The sequence below is a fragment of the Tachyglossus aculeatus genome, unplaced genomic scaffold, assembly GCF_015852505.1.
Source record: "Tachyglossus aculeatus isolate mTacAcu1 unplaced genomic scaffold, mTacAcu1.pri scaffold_131_arrow_ctg1, whole genome shotgun sequence".
NCBI classification, from domain to species: Eukaryota; Metazoa; Chordata; class Mammalia; order Monotremata; family Tachyglossidae; genus Tachyglossus; species Tachyglossus aculeatus.
Genome location: NW_024044860.1, coordinates 916,987 through 934,246, shown reverse-complemented (window position 1 = coordinate 934,246; position 17,260 = coordinate 916,987). Strand labels below are relative to the sequence as shown.

Genomic DNA, 17,260 nt, shown 5'->3' with positions numbered 1-17,260 from the left:
GCCGGGACGGGGAGGGGACGGTCAGCATCCGCCCGGCCTCAGTTTCCCCCCCGGCGCCGGCCGCCCGCGCCCGTCCGCACCTGGAAGATCTTGGGAGCGCTGACCAGCGAGGCCAGGGCGGACGACAGGGTGGCGGAGAAGATGCCCGCCGAGATCAGCGGGGCGAAGCCGGACACGGTGCTCATCACCTGGCCACGGGGATGCGGGGCGGGCGGTCGTCGGGAAGCCCGCCGGGATTGGGACGGGGACAGGGACCGGGGGGGGGGGGGGTCCGGGAAAGGCACCTGGAAGTTGTGGAGCAGGCCGTAGGAGCAGGGCTGGCGTTGGCAGGCGGAGAAGTCGAACCCGAGGCCGCAGGCGGCGGCGGCGGCGGCGGTGCAGTTGGGGCCGGGGCCCGGCCCGGCGGCGGCGGCGGCGACGGTGTCGTTGGGGCTCCCCGTGGCTTCGCGCACCACGCAAGACCCTGCGCCCGGGGTTCGGGGGGGGGGGGGGGGCCCGGGAGGCGTCCATCACGGGGCCCCCGTCCCCCTCCGACGCACTCGCTCGCTCGCACGCACATCCATCCCGCCAGTCCCCGCCGCCCCGTGGGACGCGGATTGATGCACACGCGGGCGCGGGAGCACTGGGCCGTGGGGGGGGGGGGGAGGAGGAGAAGAGGAAGAGGAGGAGGGAGAAGAAGAGGAAGCAGGGGGAGGAGGAAAAGAGGAGGAGGAGGAGGAGGCAAGGAGGAAGAAGGGATGGGGAAAAGGACAGGAAGAGGGGAGAGGAGGAAGGAATGGAGATGAGGGAGAGGAGGGGGAGGAGGAAGAGGAGAAGAGGAAGGGGGGAGGAAGAGGAAGAGGAGAGGAGGAGGGAGAGGAGAGGAGGAGGAGGAGGAAGAGGAGGAGGAGGAAGAGAAGGAGGAGGAGGAGGGGAGGAGGAGGAAGAGAAGGAGGAGGAGGAGGGAAGGAGGAGGGGGAGGAGGAGGAAGAGAAGGAGGAGGAAGAGAAGGAGGAAGAGGAAGAGAAAGAGGAAGAGGAGAGGAGGAAGAGGGGGAAGGAAGAGGAGGAGGAAGAGAGGGGGAAGGAAGAGGGGAGGAGGAGAGGAGGAAGAGAAGGGGGAAGGAAGAGGAAGAGGGGAGGAGAAGGAGGAGAGGAGGAAGAGAGGGGTGAAGGAAGAGGAGAGGAGCAGGAGGATACGAGGAAGAGGAGGAGGAAGGGAAGAGGAGGAGGAAGGGAAGAGGTGGAGGAAGTAAAGAGGAGGAGGAGAAGAGGAGGAGGAGATGTAGAGGAGTAGAAGAGGAGGAGGAAGGAATGGAGATGAAGAGGAGGAGGAGGAGAGGAGGGGGAAGAGGAAATGAAGAGGACGAAGTGATGAGGAGAAGAGGAAGATGATAAGAGGAACAGGAGGAGGAGAGGAGGGGGAGAGCAGAAGAGGAGGAGGAGGAAGGAGAAGAAGAGGAGGAAGGAGGGGGAGGAGGAGGAAGTGGGGAAGGAAGAGGAGAGGAGCAGGAGGAGCTGAGGAAGAGGAGGAGGAAGTGAAGAGGTGGAGAAGAAGAGAAGGAGGGAGGAATGGAGATGAAGGAGAGGAGGATGAGAGGAGGGGGAAGAGGAGGAGGAGGAAGGGAGGGGGAAGAGGAAGAGAAGGGGGAAGAGGAGGAGGAGGAAGTGAAAAGGAGGAGGAGGGAATGGAGATGAAGGGGAGGAGGAGGAGAAGGAGGAGGAGGAGGAGAGGAGGGGGAAGAGGAGGAAGTGATGAGGAGAAGAGGAAGATAAGAGGAAGAGGAGGAGGAGAGGAGGGGAGAGCAGAAGAGGAGGAGGAGGAGGAAGAAGAGGAGGAGAAAGTAGGAGGAGGAAGAAAAGAGAAAGAGGAGAAGACAAGGAGGAAGAAGAGGAGATGGGGAAAAGGTGGAGGACAGGGAGAGGGGAGACGGGAATGGAGATGAAGGAGAGGGGAGAGGAGGAGGAGGAAGAGGAGGGGGGAGGGGGAAGAGAGGAGGAAGGGGAGGAGGAGGAGGAGGAGAAGGGGGCGAAGGGAAGACCCCTCCCTCCCGCCCCGGGCCCCTCACCCACGGACACGGCGATGCCGATGTAGACGACGGTGGTGATGAGGATGGCCAACAGGGTCCCCTTGGGGATGGCCGACTGAGGGTCCTGGGGGGAGGACGGAGGGTCAGGGGTCAGGGGTCAGGGGGTCAGGGGTCACGGGGGTCAGGGGTCACGGGGGTCGCCGACAGCCGGGGCCCCCGGGGACGCCGGGGCCCCCGGGGACGCCGGACCCCGGCTGGAGTCCCGGCGGTCGGTGTCGTCCCCGGGGGGTCGGGGGTCGCGGGGTCAGAGGTCACGGGGTCAGGGGTCACACACTCACGGCGAGGTCCCCGGAGATGTTGGCCCCGGCCAGGATGCCCGTGGCGGCGGGGAAGAAGATGGCGAAGACGGAGAAGAAGGATTCGCCGTCCCGGAAATCCGGGCCCAGGTTCTCCGCGAAGATCTCCGCTGCCGGGAGAGGGAGGGACACGTAAAACATCCCGCCCCACTCCCGACGGCGCGCCCGGTGCCTCGGTTTCCCCCCCATAAAACACGGATTTGCACACGCGTCGCTCTATTTTACTGGTACCCACTGACGACCGTGTTAATGACGCGCCTTCAGCTCCAGTCCTATTTGTCCTCCCCCTCTCCATCGTCATCATCATCAATCGTATTTATTGAGCGCTTACGGTGTGCAGGGCACTGTACTAAGCGCTTGGGAAGTCCAAGTTGGCAACATATATAGTCCCACCTTACCTCCTTCCCCTCCCCACAGCACCTATTGTTACTCTATTTTATTTGTACATATTTATTCTATTTATTTTATTTTGTTAATACGTTTAGTTTTGTTCTCCGTCTCCCCCTTCTAGACTGTGAGCCCGCTGTTGGGTAGGGACCTAGATGTTGCCAACTTGGACTTCCCAAGCGCTTAGTACATATTTATTCCATTTATTTTGCTAAGCGCTCAATAGATACGATTGAATGAATGATGTATATGTTTGTACATATTTATTACTCTATTTTATTTGCACGTATTTATTCTATTTATTTCATTCTGCTAATGTTTTGTTTCGTTGTGTCTCCCCCTTCTAGCCTGTTCTGTTAAGCGCTCGATAGATACAATTGAATGAATGAATGAATGAATGATGCATATATGTTTGTACGTATTTATTACTCTATTTTATTTGTACATATTTATTCTATTTACTTTATTGTTAATATGTTTTGTTTCGTTGTGTCTCCCTCTTCTAGCCTGTTTCATTAAGCACTCAATAGATACAATTGAATGAATGAATGAATGATGTATATATGTTTGTACGTATTTACTACTCTATTTTATTTGTACATATTTATTCTATTTATTTTATTTTGTTAATATGTTTAGTTTTGTTCTCTGTCTCCCCCTTTTAGACTGTGAGCCCACTGTTGGGTAGGGACCGTCTCTAGATGTTGCCGACTTGGACTTCCCAAGCGCTTAGTACATATTTATTCCATTTATTTTGTTAAGCGCTCAATAGATACGATTGAATGAATGAATGAATGATGTATATATGTTTGTACGTATTTATTACTCTATTTTATTTGTACATATTTATTCTATTTATCTTGTTAATATGTTTTGTTTCGTTGTGTCTCCCCCTTCTAGCCTGTTTCATTAAGCGCTCGATAGATACAATTGAATGAATGAATGATGTATATATGCTTGTACGTATTTATTACTCTATTTTATTTGTACATATTTATTCTATTTATTTAATCTTAATATGTTTTGTTTCGTTGTGTCTCCCACTTCTAGCCTGCTTTGTTAAGCGCTCGATAGATACAATTGAATGAATGAATGAATGATGTATGTATGTTTGTATGTATTTATTACTCTATTTTACTTGTACATATTCATTCTATTTATTTTATTTTGTGAATATGTTTTGTTTCGTTGTCTGTCGCCCCCTTCTAGACTGCGAGCCCGCTGTTGGGTAGGGACCATCTCTAGATGTTGCCAACTTGGACTTCCCAAGCACTTAGTACATACTTATTCCATTTATTTTGTTAAGCGCTCAATAGATACGATTGAATGAATGAATGAATGATGTATATATGTTTGTACGTATTACTCTATTTTATTTGTACATATTTATTCTATTTATTTTATTCTGTTAATATGTTTTGTTTCGCTGTGTCGTCCCCTTCTAGCCTGTTTCGTTAAGCGCTCGATAGGTACAATTGAATGAATGAATGAATGATGTATATAGGTTTGTACGTATTTATTACTCTATTTGTACATATTTATTCTATTTATTTTATCCTGTTAATATGTTTTGTTTTGTCGTCTGTCTCCCCCTTCAAGACTGCGAGCCCGCTGTTGGGTAGGGACCGTCTCTAGATGTTGCCGACTTGGACTTCCCAAGCGCTTAGTACATATTTATTCCATTTATTTTGCTAAGCGCTCAATAGATACGATTGAATGAATGAATGAATGATTGTATATATGTTTGTACGTATTTATTACTCTATTTTATTTGTACATATTTATTCTATTTATTTTATTGCTAATATGTTTTGTTTCGTTGTGTCTCCCCCTTCTAGCCTTTGTTAAGCGCTCAATAGATACAATTGAATGAATGATATATATATGTTTGTACGTATTTATTACTCTATTTTATTTGTACATATTTATTCTATTTATTTTATCCTGTTAATATGCTTTGTTTCATTGTCTGTCTCCCCCTTCTAGACTGCGAGCCCGCTGTTGGGTAGGGACCGTCTCTAGATGTTGCCAACTTGGACTTCTCAAGCGCCTAGTACAGTGCTCTGCACACAGTAAGTGCTCAATAAATACGATTGAATGAATGAGTGACTTGACACCCGTCCACGTGTTTAGTTTTGTCGTCCGTCTCCCCCTTCTAGACTGGGAACCCGTTGTCGGGGAGGGACCGGCTCTAGATGATGCCGACTTGGACTTCCCAAGCGCTTAATGCAGTGCTCTGCACACAGGAAGCGCTCAATAAATACGATGGGGAAGTGCTCAATAAATACAGTGGGAGGAATGAATGAATGAATGAATTCCGCTCAATAAATACGATGGAATGAAGTGAATGAATGAATGAATTCCACTCAATAAATACGGTGGAATGAAATGAATGAATTCCGCTCAATAAATATGGTGGAATGAATGAATGAATTCTACTCAACGTATATGATAGAATGAAATGAAATGAATGAATGAATTCCGCTCAATAAATACGGTGGAAAGAATGAATTCCACTGAATTCCACTCAATACATACGATAGAATGAAATGGATGAATGAATGAATTCCACTCAATACATACGATGGAATGAATGAATGAATGAATTCCACTCAAATACACGGAATGAAATGGATGAATGGATGAATTCCGCTCAATAAATATGGTGGAATGAATGAATGAATTCCACTCAATAAATATGGTGGAATGAAACGAATGAATTAATTCCGCTCAAAAAATACGGATGAATGAATGAATGAATTCCGCTCAATAAATACAATGGAATGAAATGAATGAATGAATGAATTCTGCTCAATAAATACGGTGGAATGAAATGGACGAATGAATGAATTCCATTCAATGAATACAGTGGAATGAGTGAATGAATTCCACTCAATAAATACGATGGAATGAAATGAATGAATGAATTCCGCTCAATAAATACGATGGAATGAAATGAATGAATGAATGAATTCCGCTCAATAAATACGATGGAATGAAATGAATGAATGAATTCCGCTCAGTAAATACGATGGAATGAAATGAATGAATTCTACTCAATAAATACGGTGGAGTGAAATGAATGAATGAATGAATGAACTCCATTCCATAAATACAGTGGAATGAATGAATTCTGCTCAATAAACACGATGGAATGAAATGAATGAATTCTGCCCAATAAATACGATGGAATGAAATGAATGAATTCCGCTCAATAAAACCGATGGAATGAAATGAATGAATGAATTCTACTCGATAAATACGATGGAATGAAATGAATAAATTCTGCTCAATAAATACGATGGAATGAAATGAATGAACGAATGAATCCCGCTCAATACATACGGTGGAATGAGTGAATGGATGAATGAATGAATCCCGCTCAATAAATACGATGGCGTGAATGAATGAATGAATTCCACTCAATAAATCCGATGGAATGAAATGAATGAATGAATGAATTCCGCTCAATAAACGCACTTCCCCAGCGCTTAGCACAGCGCCCCGCACCCCGGAGGCGCTCAACGAAGACGACTGGATACATGCGCGAGGCCCGCGTAGCCCCCCCCCGCGTACCTCGGTACCCGAAGAAGCCCTTGGGTTTCTTGGCGTCCAGGGGGATGAAGGTGCCCACCAGGAAGTTGGCGATGGCGAGGAGGAGGATGACCAGGAGGACGATCTGGGCCTGGGTTCGAGAGGCCGTGACACCCCCTCCCGCCGGTGACCCCCGGCGGGCCTCGATTTCCCCCCCCGGGGGGCCGCCCCCGCCCCCCCCCCCCCGCCACCGCGACCCCCGACCTTGGCCTCCCACTCCATGCCGGCCACGGAGATGGCGAGCAGCAGGACGACGGTCACCGCCCCGATGACGCGGATGTCGTTCACCTCATCCAGCATCAGCAGCCCGTGGTCCTGCCGCACACGCGACCGCACACGTGTCCGCAACACGCGGCCACACCCGCCCACGTGTTCTGCCGCTCCCCCGTCTACACCGCCTCTCCATATCGCCGACTTGGCCTTCCCGAGCGCTCAGTACAGCGCTCTGCCCACCGGAAGCGCTCAATAAATACGACTGAATGAATGACGCCGTCGCCCGGGCGCTCAGCGGAGCGCTGCGCGTGCAGGAAGCGCTTAGTACGTATCACTGGATGAGCGGATGAAGGAATAGGTACACACAGGAAGTGCCGGGGAAGTACACTGATTGAAACTTGGACTTCCCAAGCGCTTAGTACAGTGCTCCGCACACGGCAAGCGCTCAATAAATACGATTGAATGAATGAATATAGAGTGCTAGATAATGCTCCGCACACAGTGAGCGCTCAATAAATACGATTGAATGAATGAATGACTATAGAGAGCTAGATAATGCTCCGCACACGGCAAGCGCTCAATAAATACGATTGAATGAATGAATGACTATAGAGAGCTAGATAATGCTCCGCACACAGTGAGCGCTCAATAAATACGATTGAATGAATGACTATAGAGAGCTAGGTGATAATGCTCTGCACACAGTAAGTGCTCAATAAATACGATTGAATGAATGAATGACTAAAGAGAGCTAGATGATAATGCTCCGCACGCAGTGAGCGCTCAATAAATACGATTGAATGAATGAATGACTATAGGGAGCTAGATAATGCTCTGCACACAGTGAGCGCTCAACAAATACGATTGAATGAATGAATGACTAGAGAGAGCTAGGTGATAATGCTCCGCACGCAGTAAGCGCTCAATAAATACGATTGAATGAATGAATGAATATAGAGAGCTAGATGATAATGCTCTGCACACAGGGAGCGCTCAATAAATACGACTGAATGAATGAATGACTAAAGAGAGCTAGATGATAATGCTCTGCACGCAGTGAGCGCTCAATAAATACGATTGAATGAATGAATGACTAGAGAGAGCTAGGTGATAATGCTCCGCACACAGTAAGCGCTCAATAAATACGATTGAATGAATGAATGACTATAGAGAGCTAGATAATGCTCCGCACACAGTGAGCGCTCAATAAATACGATTGAATGAATGACTATAGAGAGCTAGGTGATAATGCTCTGCACACAGTAAGTGCTCAATAAATACGATTGAATGAATGAATGACTAAAGAGAGCTAGATGATAATGCTCCGCACGCAGTGAGCGCTCAATAAATACGATTGAATGAATGAATGACTATAGGGAGCTAGATAATGCTCTGCACACAGTGAGCGCTCAACAAATACGATTGAATGAATGAATGACTAGAGAGAGCTAGGTGATAATGCTCCGCACACAGTAAGCGCTCAATAAATACGATTGAATGAATGAATGAATATAGAGAGCTAGATGATAATGCTCTGCACACAGGGAGCGCTCAATAAATACGATTGAATGAATGAATGACTAAAGAGAGCTAGATGATAATGCTCCGCACGCAGTGAGCGCTCAATATATACGATTGAATGAATGAATGACTATAGAGAGCTAGATGATAATGCTCTGCACACAGTAAGCGCTCAATACGATTGAATGAATGAATGACTATAGAGTGCTAGATGATAATGCTCCGCACACAGTGAGCGCTCAATACGATTGAATGAATGAATGACTATAGGGAGATAGATGATAATGCTCTGCACACAGTGAGCGCTCAATAAATACGATTGAATGAATGAATGAATATAGAGAGCAAGATAATGCTCCGCACACAGTAAGTACTCAATAAATACGATTGAATGAATGAATGACTATAGAGAGCTGGATAATGCTCTGCACACAGTGAGCGCTCAATAAATACGACTGAATGAATGAATGAGTGAATGAATATAGAGCTAGACTGAATGAATGAATGTACAGCTACATGGTAATGCTCCGCACACAGTGAGCGCTCAATAAATACGATTGAATGAATGAATGAGTATAGAGAGCTAGATGATAATGCTCCGCACACAGTGAGCGCTCAATAAATTCGATTGAATGAATGAATGACTACAGAGCGCTAGATGATAATGCTCTGCACAGTAAGTGCTCAATAAATACGAGTAAATGAATGAATGAATATAAAGAGCTAGATGATAATGCTCCGCACACAGTAAGTGCTCAATAAATACGATTGAATGAATGAATGAATATAGAGAGCTAGATGATAATGCTCTGCACAGTGAGCGCTCAATAAATACGATAGAATGAATGAATGAATACAGAGAGCTAGATGATAATGCTCTGCACACAGTAAGCGCTCAATAAATACAACTGAATGAATGAATGACTATAGAGAGCTAGATAATGCTCTGCACACAGTGAGCGCTCAATAAATACGAGTGAATGAGTGAATGAATATAGAGAGGTAGATGAGAATGCTCCGCACACAGTAAGTGCTCAATAAATATGATTGAATGAATGAATGAATGTAGAGAGCTAGATGAGAATGCTCTGCACACAGTGAGCGCTCAATAAATACGATTGAATGAATGAATGACTATAGAGAGCTAGATGATAATGCTCCGCACACAGTGAGCGCTCAATATACGATTGAATGAATGAATGAATATAGAGTGATAATGCTCCGCACACAGTGAGCGCTCAATAAATACGATTGAATGAATGAATGGATATAGAGAGATAGATGATAATGCTCCGCACACAGTGAGCACTCAATAAATACGACTGAATGAATGAATGAATATAGAGAGCTAGATGATAATGCTCTGCACACAGTGAGCGCTCAATACGATTGAATGAATGAATGACTAAAGAGAGCTAGATGATAATGCTCTGCACACAGTGAGCGCTCAATAAATACGATTGAATGAATGAATGACTACAGAGCGCTAGATGATAATGCTCCGCACACAGTAAGCGCTCAATAAATACGATTGAATGAATGAATGACTATAGAGAGCTAGATGATAATGCTCCGCACAGTGAGCGCTCAATAAATACGACTGAATGAATGAATGACTATAAAGAGCTAGATGATAATGCTCCGCACACAGTAAGCGCTCAATAAATATGACTGAATGAATGAATGACTATAGAGAGCTAGATGATAATGCTCCGCACACAGTAAGCACTCGATAAATACGACTGAATGAATGAATGAATATAGAGAGCTAGATGATAATGCTCCGCACACAGTAAGCGCTCAATAAATACGATTGAATGAATGAATGACTATAGAGAGCTAGATGATAATGCTCCGCACACAGTAAGCGCTCAATAAATACGATTGATTGAATGAATGAATGACTATAGAGAGCTAGATGATAATGCTCCGCACACAGTGAGCGCTCAATAAATACGATTGAATGAATGACTATAGAGAGCTAGATGATAATGCTCTGCACACAGTGAGCGCTCAATGAATACGATTGAATGAATGAATGAATGGAGAGCTAATGCTCTGCACACAGTGAGCGCTCAATAAATACGATTGATTGAATGAATGAATGACTATAGAGAGCTAGATGATAACGCTCTGCACAGTGAGCGCTCAATAAATACGATTTAATGAATGACTATAGAGCGCTAGATGATAATGCTCAGCACACAGTGAGCGCTCAATAAATACGATTGAATGAATGAATGAATATAGAGCACTAGGTGATAATGCTCCGCACACAGTGAGTGCTCAATAAATACGACTGAATGAATGAATGAATGTAGAGAGCTAGATGATAATGCTCCGCACATACTGAGCGCTCAATAAATACGATTGAATGAATGAATGACTATAGAGAGCAAGATGATAATGCTCTGCACACAGTGAGCGCTCAATAAATACGATTGAATGAATGACTACAGAGAGCTAGATGATAATGCTCCGCACACAGTGAGCGCTCAATAAATACGACTGAATGAATGAATGAATATAGAGATAGATGATAATGATCCGCACATAGTAAGCGCTTAATAAATGCCATCATTATTATTATTATTATTATTATTATTCTCTGGGCCTCAGTTCCCTCATCTGTCAAATGGGGATGATGACTGTGAGCCCCCCGGGGAGACAACCCGATCGCCTTGTGACCTCCCCGGCGCTTAGAACAGTGCTTGGCACATAGTAAGCGCTTAATAAATGCCATCATTATTATTAGTATTATTATTCTCTGGGCCTCAGTTCCCTCATCTGTCAAATGGGGATGAAGACGGTGAGCCCCCCGTGGGACAACTTGATCACCTTGTATCCCCCCGCAGCGCTTAGAACAGTGCTTGGCACATAGTAAGCGCTTAATAAATGCCATCATTATTATTATGATTTCTCTCTGGGCCTCAGTTCCCTCATCTGTCAAATGGGGATGAAGACTGTGAACCCTATGTGGGAACACCCCATCACCTTGTAACCTCCCCGGCGCTTAGAACAGCGCTTGGCACATAGTAAGCGCTTAATAAATGTCGTCATTATTATTATTCCTTCATTCAATCGTATTTATTGAGCGCTTACGGGGTGCAGAGCACTGTACTAAGCGCTTGGGAAGGATATAAATGAAGCGTCCAACAAGTAGCTGGTCCCTCTGCTCCTCCCTCGGCGCTCAGTACAGTGCTTCTCCCGCCCGTGAGCCCCCACCCCCCCCCAAAAAATTCATTCATTCATTCTCTCATATTTATTGAGCGCTTACTGGGTGCAGAGCACTGTACTGAGCGCTTGGGAAGGAGAAAAATGAAGCGTCCAACCAGTAGCTGGTCCCTCCGCTCCTCCCTCGGCGCTCAGTACAGTGCTTCTCCCCCCCCCCCGTGAGCCCCCACCCCCCAAAAAAAATCATTCATTCATTCTCTCGTACTTATTGAGCGCTTACTGGGTGCCGAGCGCTGTACTGAGCGCTTGGGAAGGATAAAAATGAAGCGTCCAACCAGTAGCTGGTCCCTCGGTGCTCAGTACAGTGCCTCTCCCCCCCCATGAGCCCCCACTGCCCCAAAAAATTCATTCATTCATTCTCTCGTATTTATTGAGCGCTTACTGGACGCAGAGCACTGTACTGAGCGCTTGGGAAGGATAAAAATGAAGCGTCCAACCAGTAGCTGGTCCCTCGGCGCTCAGTACAGTGCTTCTCCCCCCCCAATTCATTCATTCATTCTATCGTATTTATTGAGCGCTTACTGTGCGTCGAGCACTGTACTGAGCGCTTGGGGAGGATAAAAATGAAGCGTCCAACCAGTAGCTGGTCCCTCCGCTCCCCCTCGGCGCTCAGTACAGTGCTTTACTCCCCCCCAAAAAAATTCATTCATTCATTCTATCATACTTATTGAGCGCTTACTGGGCGCAGAGCACTGTACTGAGCGCTTGGGAAGGACAAAAATGAAGCGTCCAAACAGTAGCTGGTCCCTCCGCTCCTCCCTCGGCGCTCAGTACAGTGCTTCACCCCCCCCCCCCAAAAATCATTCATTTATTCAATCGTATTTATTGAGCGCTTACTGGGCGCAGAGCACTGTACTGAGCGCTTGGGAAGGATGAAAATGAAGCATCCAAACAGTAGCTGGTCCCTCCGCTCCTCCCTCGGCGCTCAGTACAGTGCTTCACCCCCCCCCAATTCATTCATTCATTCATTCAATCGTATTTATTGAGCGCTTACTGGGTGCAGACCACTGTACTGAGCGCTTGGGAAGGATAAAAAAGAAGCGTCCAACCAGTAGCTGGTCCCTCGGCGCTCAGAACAGTGCTTCTCCCCCCCCAAAAAAAATCATTCATTCATTCTATCGCATTTATTGAGCGCTTACTGGGCGCAGAGCACTGTACTGAGCGCTTGGGGAGGATCAAAATGGAGCGTCCAAACAGTAGCTGGTCCCTCAGCGCTCAGTACAGTGCTTCTCCCCACCCCCAAAAATTCATTCATTCATTCTATCGTACTTAATGAGCGCTTACTGTGCGCAGAGCACTGTACTGAGCGCTTGGGAAGGATCAAAAGGAAGCGTCCAAGCAGTAGCTGGTCCCTCGGCGCTCAGTACAGTGCTTCACCCCCCCCCAAAAAAAATTCATTCATTCATTCTATCGTACTTATTGAGCGCTTACTGGGCGCAGAGTACTGTACTGAGCGCTTGGGAAGGATATAAATGAAGCGTCCAACAAGTAGCTGGTCCCTCCGCTCCTCCCTCGGCGCTCAGTACAGTGCTTCTGCCCCCCCCATGAGCCCCCACCCCCCCAAAGAAATTCATTCATTCATTCTGTCATATTTATTGAGCGCTTACTGTGTGCAGAGTCCCTCGGCGCTCAGTACAGTGCCCCCCCCCCCAAATTCATTCATTCATTCTCTCGTATTTATTGAGCGCTTACTGCGCGCCGAGCACTGTACTGAGCGCTTGGGAAGGATATAAGTGAAGCGTCCAACAAGTAGCTCGTCCCTCCGCTCCTCCCTCGGTGCTCAGTACAGTGCTTCACCCCCCCCCCCAAATTCATTCATTCATTCAATCGCATTTATTGAGCGTTGACTGTGCGCCGAGCACTGTACTGAGCGCTTGGGAAGGATAAAAAAGAAGCGTCCAAACAGTAGCTGGTCCCTCGGCGCTCAGTACAGTGCTTCTCCCCCCCCCCCCAAAAAAATGCATTCATTCATTCTATCGTACTTATTGAGCGCTTACTGGGCGCAGAGCACTGTACTGAGCGCTTGGGAAGGATGAAAATGGAGCGTCCAAACAGTAGCTGGTCCCTCCGCTCGTCCCTCGGCGTTCAGTACAGTGCTTCTCCCCTCCCGTGAGCCCCCACCCCACCCCCGCCGCAAAATGAAACGTCCAACAAGTAGCTGGTCCCCCCCCGCCCCCCGCCCCCCGCCGCCCCTCCCCGAGCGCTCAGTACAGTCCCCGGACCTTGAGGAGCTCCACGACGGTCTCGGCGAAGCCCACGACGTACATGGCGACGGCCACGGCGTTGGCGAAGGCGAAGATGAGGCCGATGGCGCCCCCGAACTCGGGGCCCAGGCTGCGCGAGATCAGGTAGTAGGCGCCTCCTGTGGGGGGGGGGGAGAGGGCCCGCTCGGCTACCCGCTGGACGCCCCCGGGGGCCGGGGAAACTGAGGCACGGGGCGCCGAGGGGCCCGCGCTCGGGACCGCCGGGCGCCGGAGAGGCGGGGCGGCCGGGGAAACTGAGGCACGGGGCGCTGTGCTGAGCGCCGGGGCGGGGGTGCTCGGGCTTGGGTTCGAATCCCGGCTCCGCCCGAAAAATGATCGATCGATCGTACTTATTGAGCGCTTCCTACCGGCTGGACGCCCCCGGGGCCTCGGGGGACAGCCGGCCGGGGAAACTGAGGCACGGGGGGCTGAGGGGCCTGCTCTCGGAACAGCCGGGCGCTGGCCAGGCGGGGAAACTGAGGCACGGGGCGCTGAGGGGCCTGCTCTTGGGACTGCCGGGAGCCGGAGAGGCGGGATGGCCGGGGAAACTGAGGCACGGGGCGCTGTGCTGAGCGCTGGGGCGGGGATGCTCGGGCTTGGGTTCGAATCCCGGCTCCGCCCGAAAAATGACCGACCCATCAATCGATCGATCGTACTTATTGAGCGCTTCCTACCGGCTGGACGCCCCCGGGGCCCCGGGGGACGGCCGGCCGGGGAAACTGAGGCATGGGGGGCTGAGGGGCCTGCTCTCGGAACCGTCAGGCGCCGGCCAGGTGGGGAAACTGAGGCACGGGGCACCGGGGGATGGACGGCCGGGGAAACTGATGCACGGGGCGCTGTGCTGAGCGCCGGGGCGGGGGTGCTCGGGCTTGGGTTCGAATCCCGGCTCCGCCCGAAAAATGATCGATCGATCGTACTTATTGAGCGCTTCCTACCGGCTGGACGCCCCCGGGGCCTCGGGGGACAGCCGGCCGGGGAAACTGAGGCACGGGGGGCTGAGGGGCCTGCTCTCGGAACAGCCGGGCGCTGGCCAGGCGGGGAAACTGAGGCACGGGGCGCTGAGGGGCCTGCTCTTGGGACTGCTGGGAGCCGGAAAGGCGGGACGGCCGGGGAAACTGAGGCACGGGGCGCTGTGCTGAGCACCGGGGCGGGGACGCTCGGGCTTGGACTCGAATCCCGGCTCCGCCCGAAAAATGACCGACCCATCAATCGATCGATCGATCGATCGTACTTATTGGGCGCTTCCTACCGGCTGGACGCCCCCGGGGCCCCGGGGGACGGCCGGCCAGGGAAACTGAGGCACGGGGCACCGGGGGATGGACGGCCGGGGAAACTGAGGCACGGGGCGCCGAGGGGCCCGCTCTCGGGACCGCCGGGCGCCGGAGAGGCGGGACGGCCGGGGAAACTGAGGCACGGGGCGTTGTGCTGAGCGCCGGGGCGGGGGTGCTCAGGCTTGGGTTCGAATCCCGGCTCAAGCCACGTCGCTTCCTCACCCGACCCATCAATCGATCGATCGATCGATCGTACTTATTGAGCGCTTCCTACCGGCTGGACGCCCCCGGGGCCCCGGGCGCCGGCCGGCCGGGGAAACTGAGGCACGGGGCGCCGAGGGGCCAGCTCTCGGGACCGCCGGGCGCCGGAAAGGCGGGTCGGCCGGGGAAACTGAGGCACGGGGCGCTGTGCTGAGCGCCGGGGCGGGGGTGCTCGGGCTTGGGTTCGAATCCCGGCTCCGCCCGAAAAATGACCGACCCATCAATCGATCGATCGATCGTACTTATTGAGCGCTTCCTACCAGCTGGATGCCCCCGGGGCCCCGGGGGACGGCCGGGGAAACTGAGGCACGGGGCGCTGAGGGGCCTGCTCTCGGAACAGCCGGGCGCCGGCCAGGTGGGGAAACTGAGGCACGGGGCGCCGAGGGGCCCGCTCTCGGGACCGCCGGGCGCCGGAGAGGCGGGGCGGCCGGGGAAACTGAGGCACGGGGCGCTGTGCTGAGCGCCGGGGCGGGGGTGCTCGGGCTTGGGTTCGAATCCCGGCTCCGCCCGAAAAATGACCGACCCATCAATCGATCGATCGATCGTACTTATTGAGCGCTTCCTACCAGCTGGATGCCCCCGGGGCCCCGGGGGACGGCCGGGGAAACTGAGGCACGGGGCGCTGAGGGGCCCGCTCTCGGGACCGCCGGGCGCCGGAAAGGCGGGACGGCTGGGGAAACTGAGGCACGGGGCGCTGTGCTGAGCGCTGGGGCGGGGATGCTCAGGCTTGGGTTCGAATCCCGGCTCCGCCCGAAAAATGACCGACCCATCAATCGATCGATCGTACTTATTGAGCGCTTCCTACCGGCTGGACGCCCCCGGGGCCCCGGGCGCCGGCCGGCCAGGGAAACTGAGGCACGGGGCGCTGAGGGGCCTGCTCTCGGGACCGCCGGGCGCCGGAAAGGCGGGACGGCTGGGGAAACTGAGGCACGGGGCGCTGTGCTGAGCGCCGGGGCAGGGATGCTCGGGCTTGGGTTCGAATCCCGGCTCCGCCCGAAAAATGACCGACCCATCAATCGATCGATCGATCGATCGTACTTATTGAGCGCTTCCTGTGCGCAGGGCACTGTACTGAGCGCTTGGGAAGTCCCGCTCACAGTCTAAAATCTACCATTTTAGATGCGCATCAAGCGTCTAATTAATAATAATAATAATAATGATGATGATGGTATTTGTTAGGCGCTTACTACCATCATCAATCGTATTTATTGAGCGCTTCCTGTGGGCAGGGCACTGTACTGAGCGCTTGGGAAGTCCCGCTCACAGTCTAAAATCTACCATTTTAGACGTGCATCAAGCGTCTAGTTAATAATAATAATAATACCGTCTAATTAAGAATAATAATAATAATGATGATGGTATTTGTTAGGCGCTTACTATCGTCATCAATCGTATTTATTGAGCGCTTCCTGTGGGCAGGGCACTGTACTGAGCGCTTGGGAAGTCCCGCTCACAGTCTAAAATCTACCATTTTAGATGCGCATCAACCGTCTAATTGATAATAATAATAATAATGATGATGATGGTATTTGTTAGGCGATTACTATCGTCATCAATCGTATTTATTGAGCGCTTCCTGTGGGCAGGGCACTGTACTGAGCGCTTGGGAAGTCCCGCTCACAGTCTAAAATCGACCATTTTAGACGCGCATCAAGCGTCTAATTAATAATAATAATAATACGGTCTAATTAATAATAATAATAATGATGATGGTATTTGTTAGGCGCTTGGTATCATCATCAATTGCCTTTATTGAGCGCTTCCTGTGCGCAGGGCACTGTACTGAGCGCTTGGGAAGTCCCGCTCACAGTCTAAAATCTACCATTTTGGATGCGCATCAAGCGTCTAATTAATAATAATAATAATAATAATAATAATGATGATGATGGTATTTGTTAGGCGCTTACTATGGTCATCAATCGCATTTATTGAGCGCTTCCTGTGGGCAGGGCGCTGTACTGAGCGCTTGGGAAGTCCCTGCCCCGACAGTGGGCTCACGGTCTAAAATCTACCATTTTACATGTGCATCAAGCGTCTATTTAATAATAATAATAATACCGTCTAATTAATAATAATAATAATGATGATGGTATTTGTTAGGCGCTTGGTATCATCATCAATTGCATTCATTGAGCGCTTCCTGTGCGCAGGGCACTGTACTGAGCGCTTGGG

The 17,260-nt window shown here is 50.4% G+C and overlaps 1 protein-coding gene across 1 annotated transcript in view; it reads right to left on the bottom strand.

The window, feature by feature from the left end:
* SLC12A2 (solute carrier family 12 member 2) overlaps positions 1-17,260 on the bottom strand; it is a 139,749-nt gene that overhangs the window by 86,371 nt on the left and 36,118 nt on the right. Inside the window, exons 5-11 of the mRNA XM_038742553.1 lie at positions 13,536-13,675; positions 6,550-6,660; positions 6,328-6,436; positions 2,347-2,474; positions 2,048-2,132; positions 285-463; positions 81-188 (exon numbers count right to left, since the gene is read on the bottom strand). Coding sequence (XP_038598481.1) covers positions 81-188; positions 285-463; positions 2,048-2,132; positions 2,347-2,474; positions 6,328-6,436; positions 6,550-6,660; positions 13,536-13,675 — 860 coding nt within the window. The remainder of the gene's footprint in view (positions 1-80; positions 189-284; positions 464-2,047; positions 2,133-2,346; positions 2,475-6,327; positions 6,437-6,549; positions 6,661-13,535; positions 13,676-17,260) is intronic.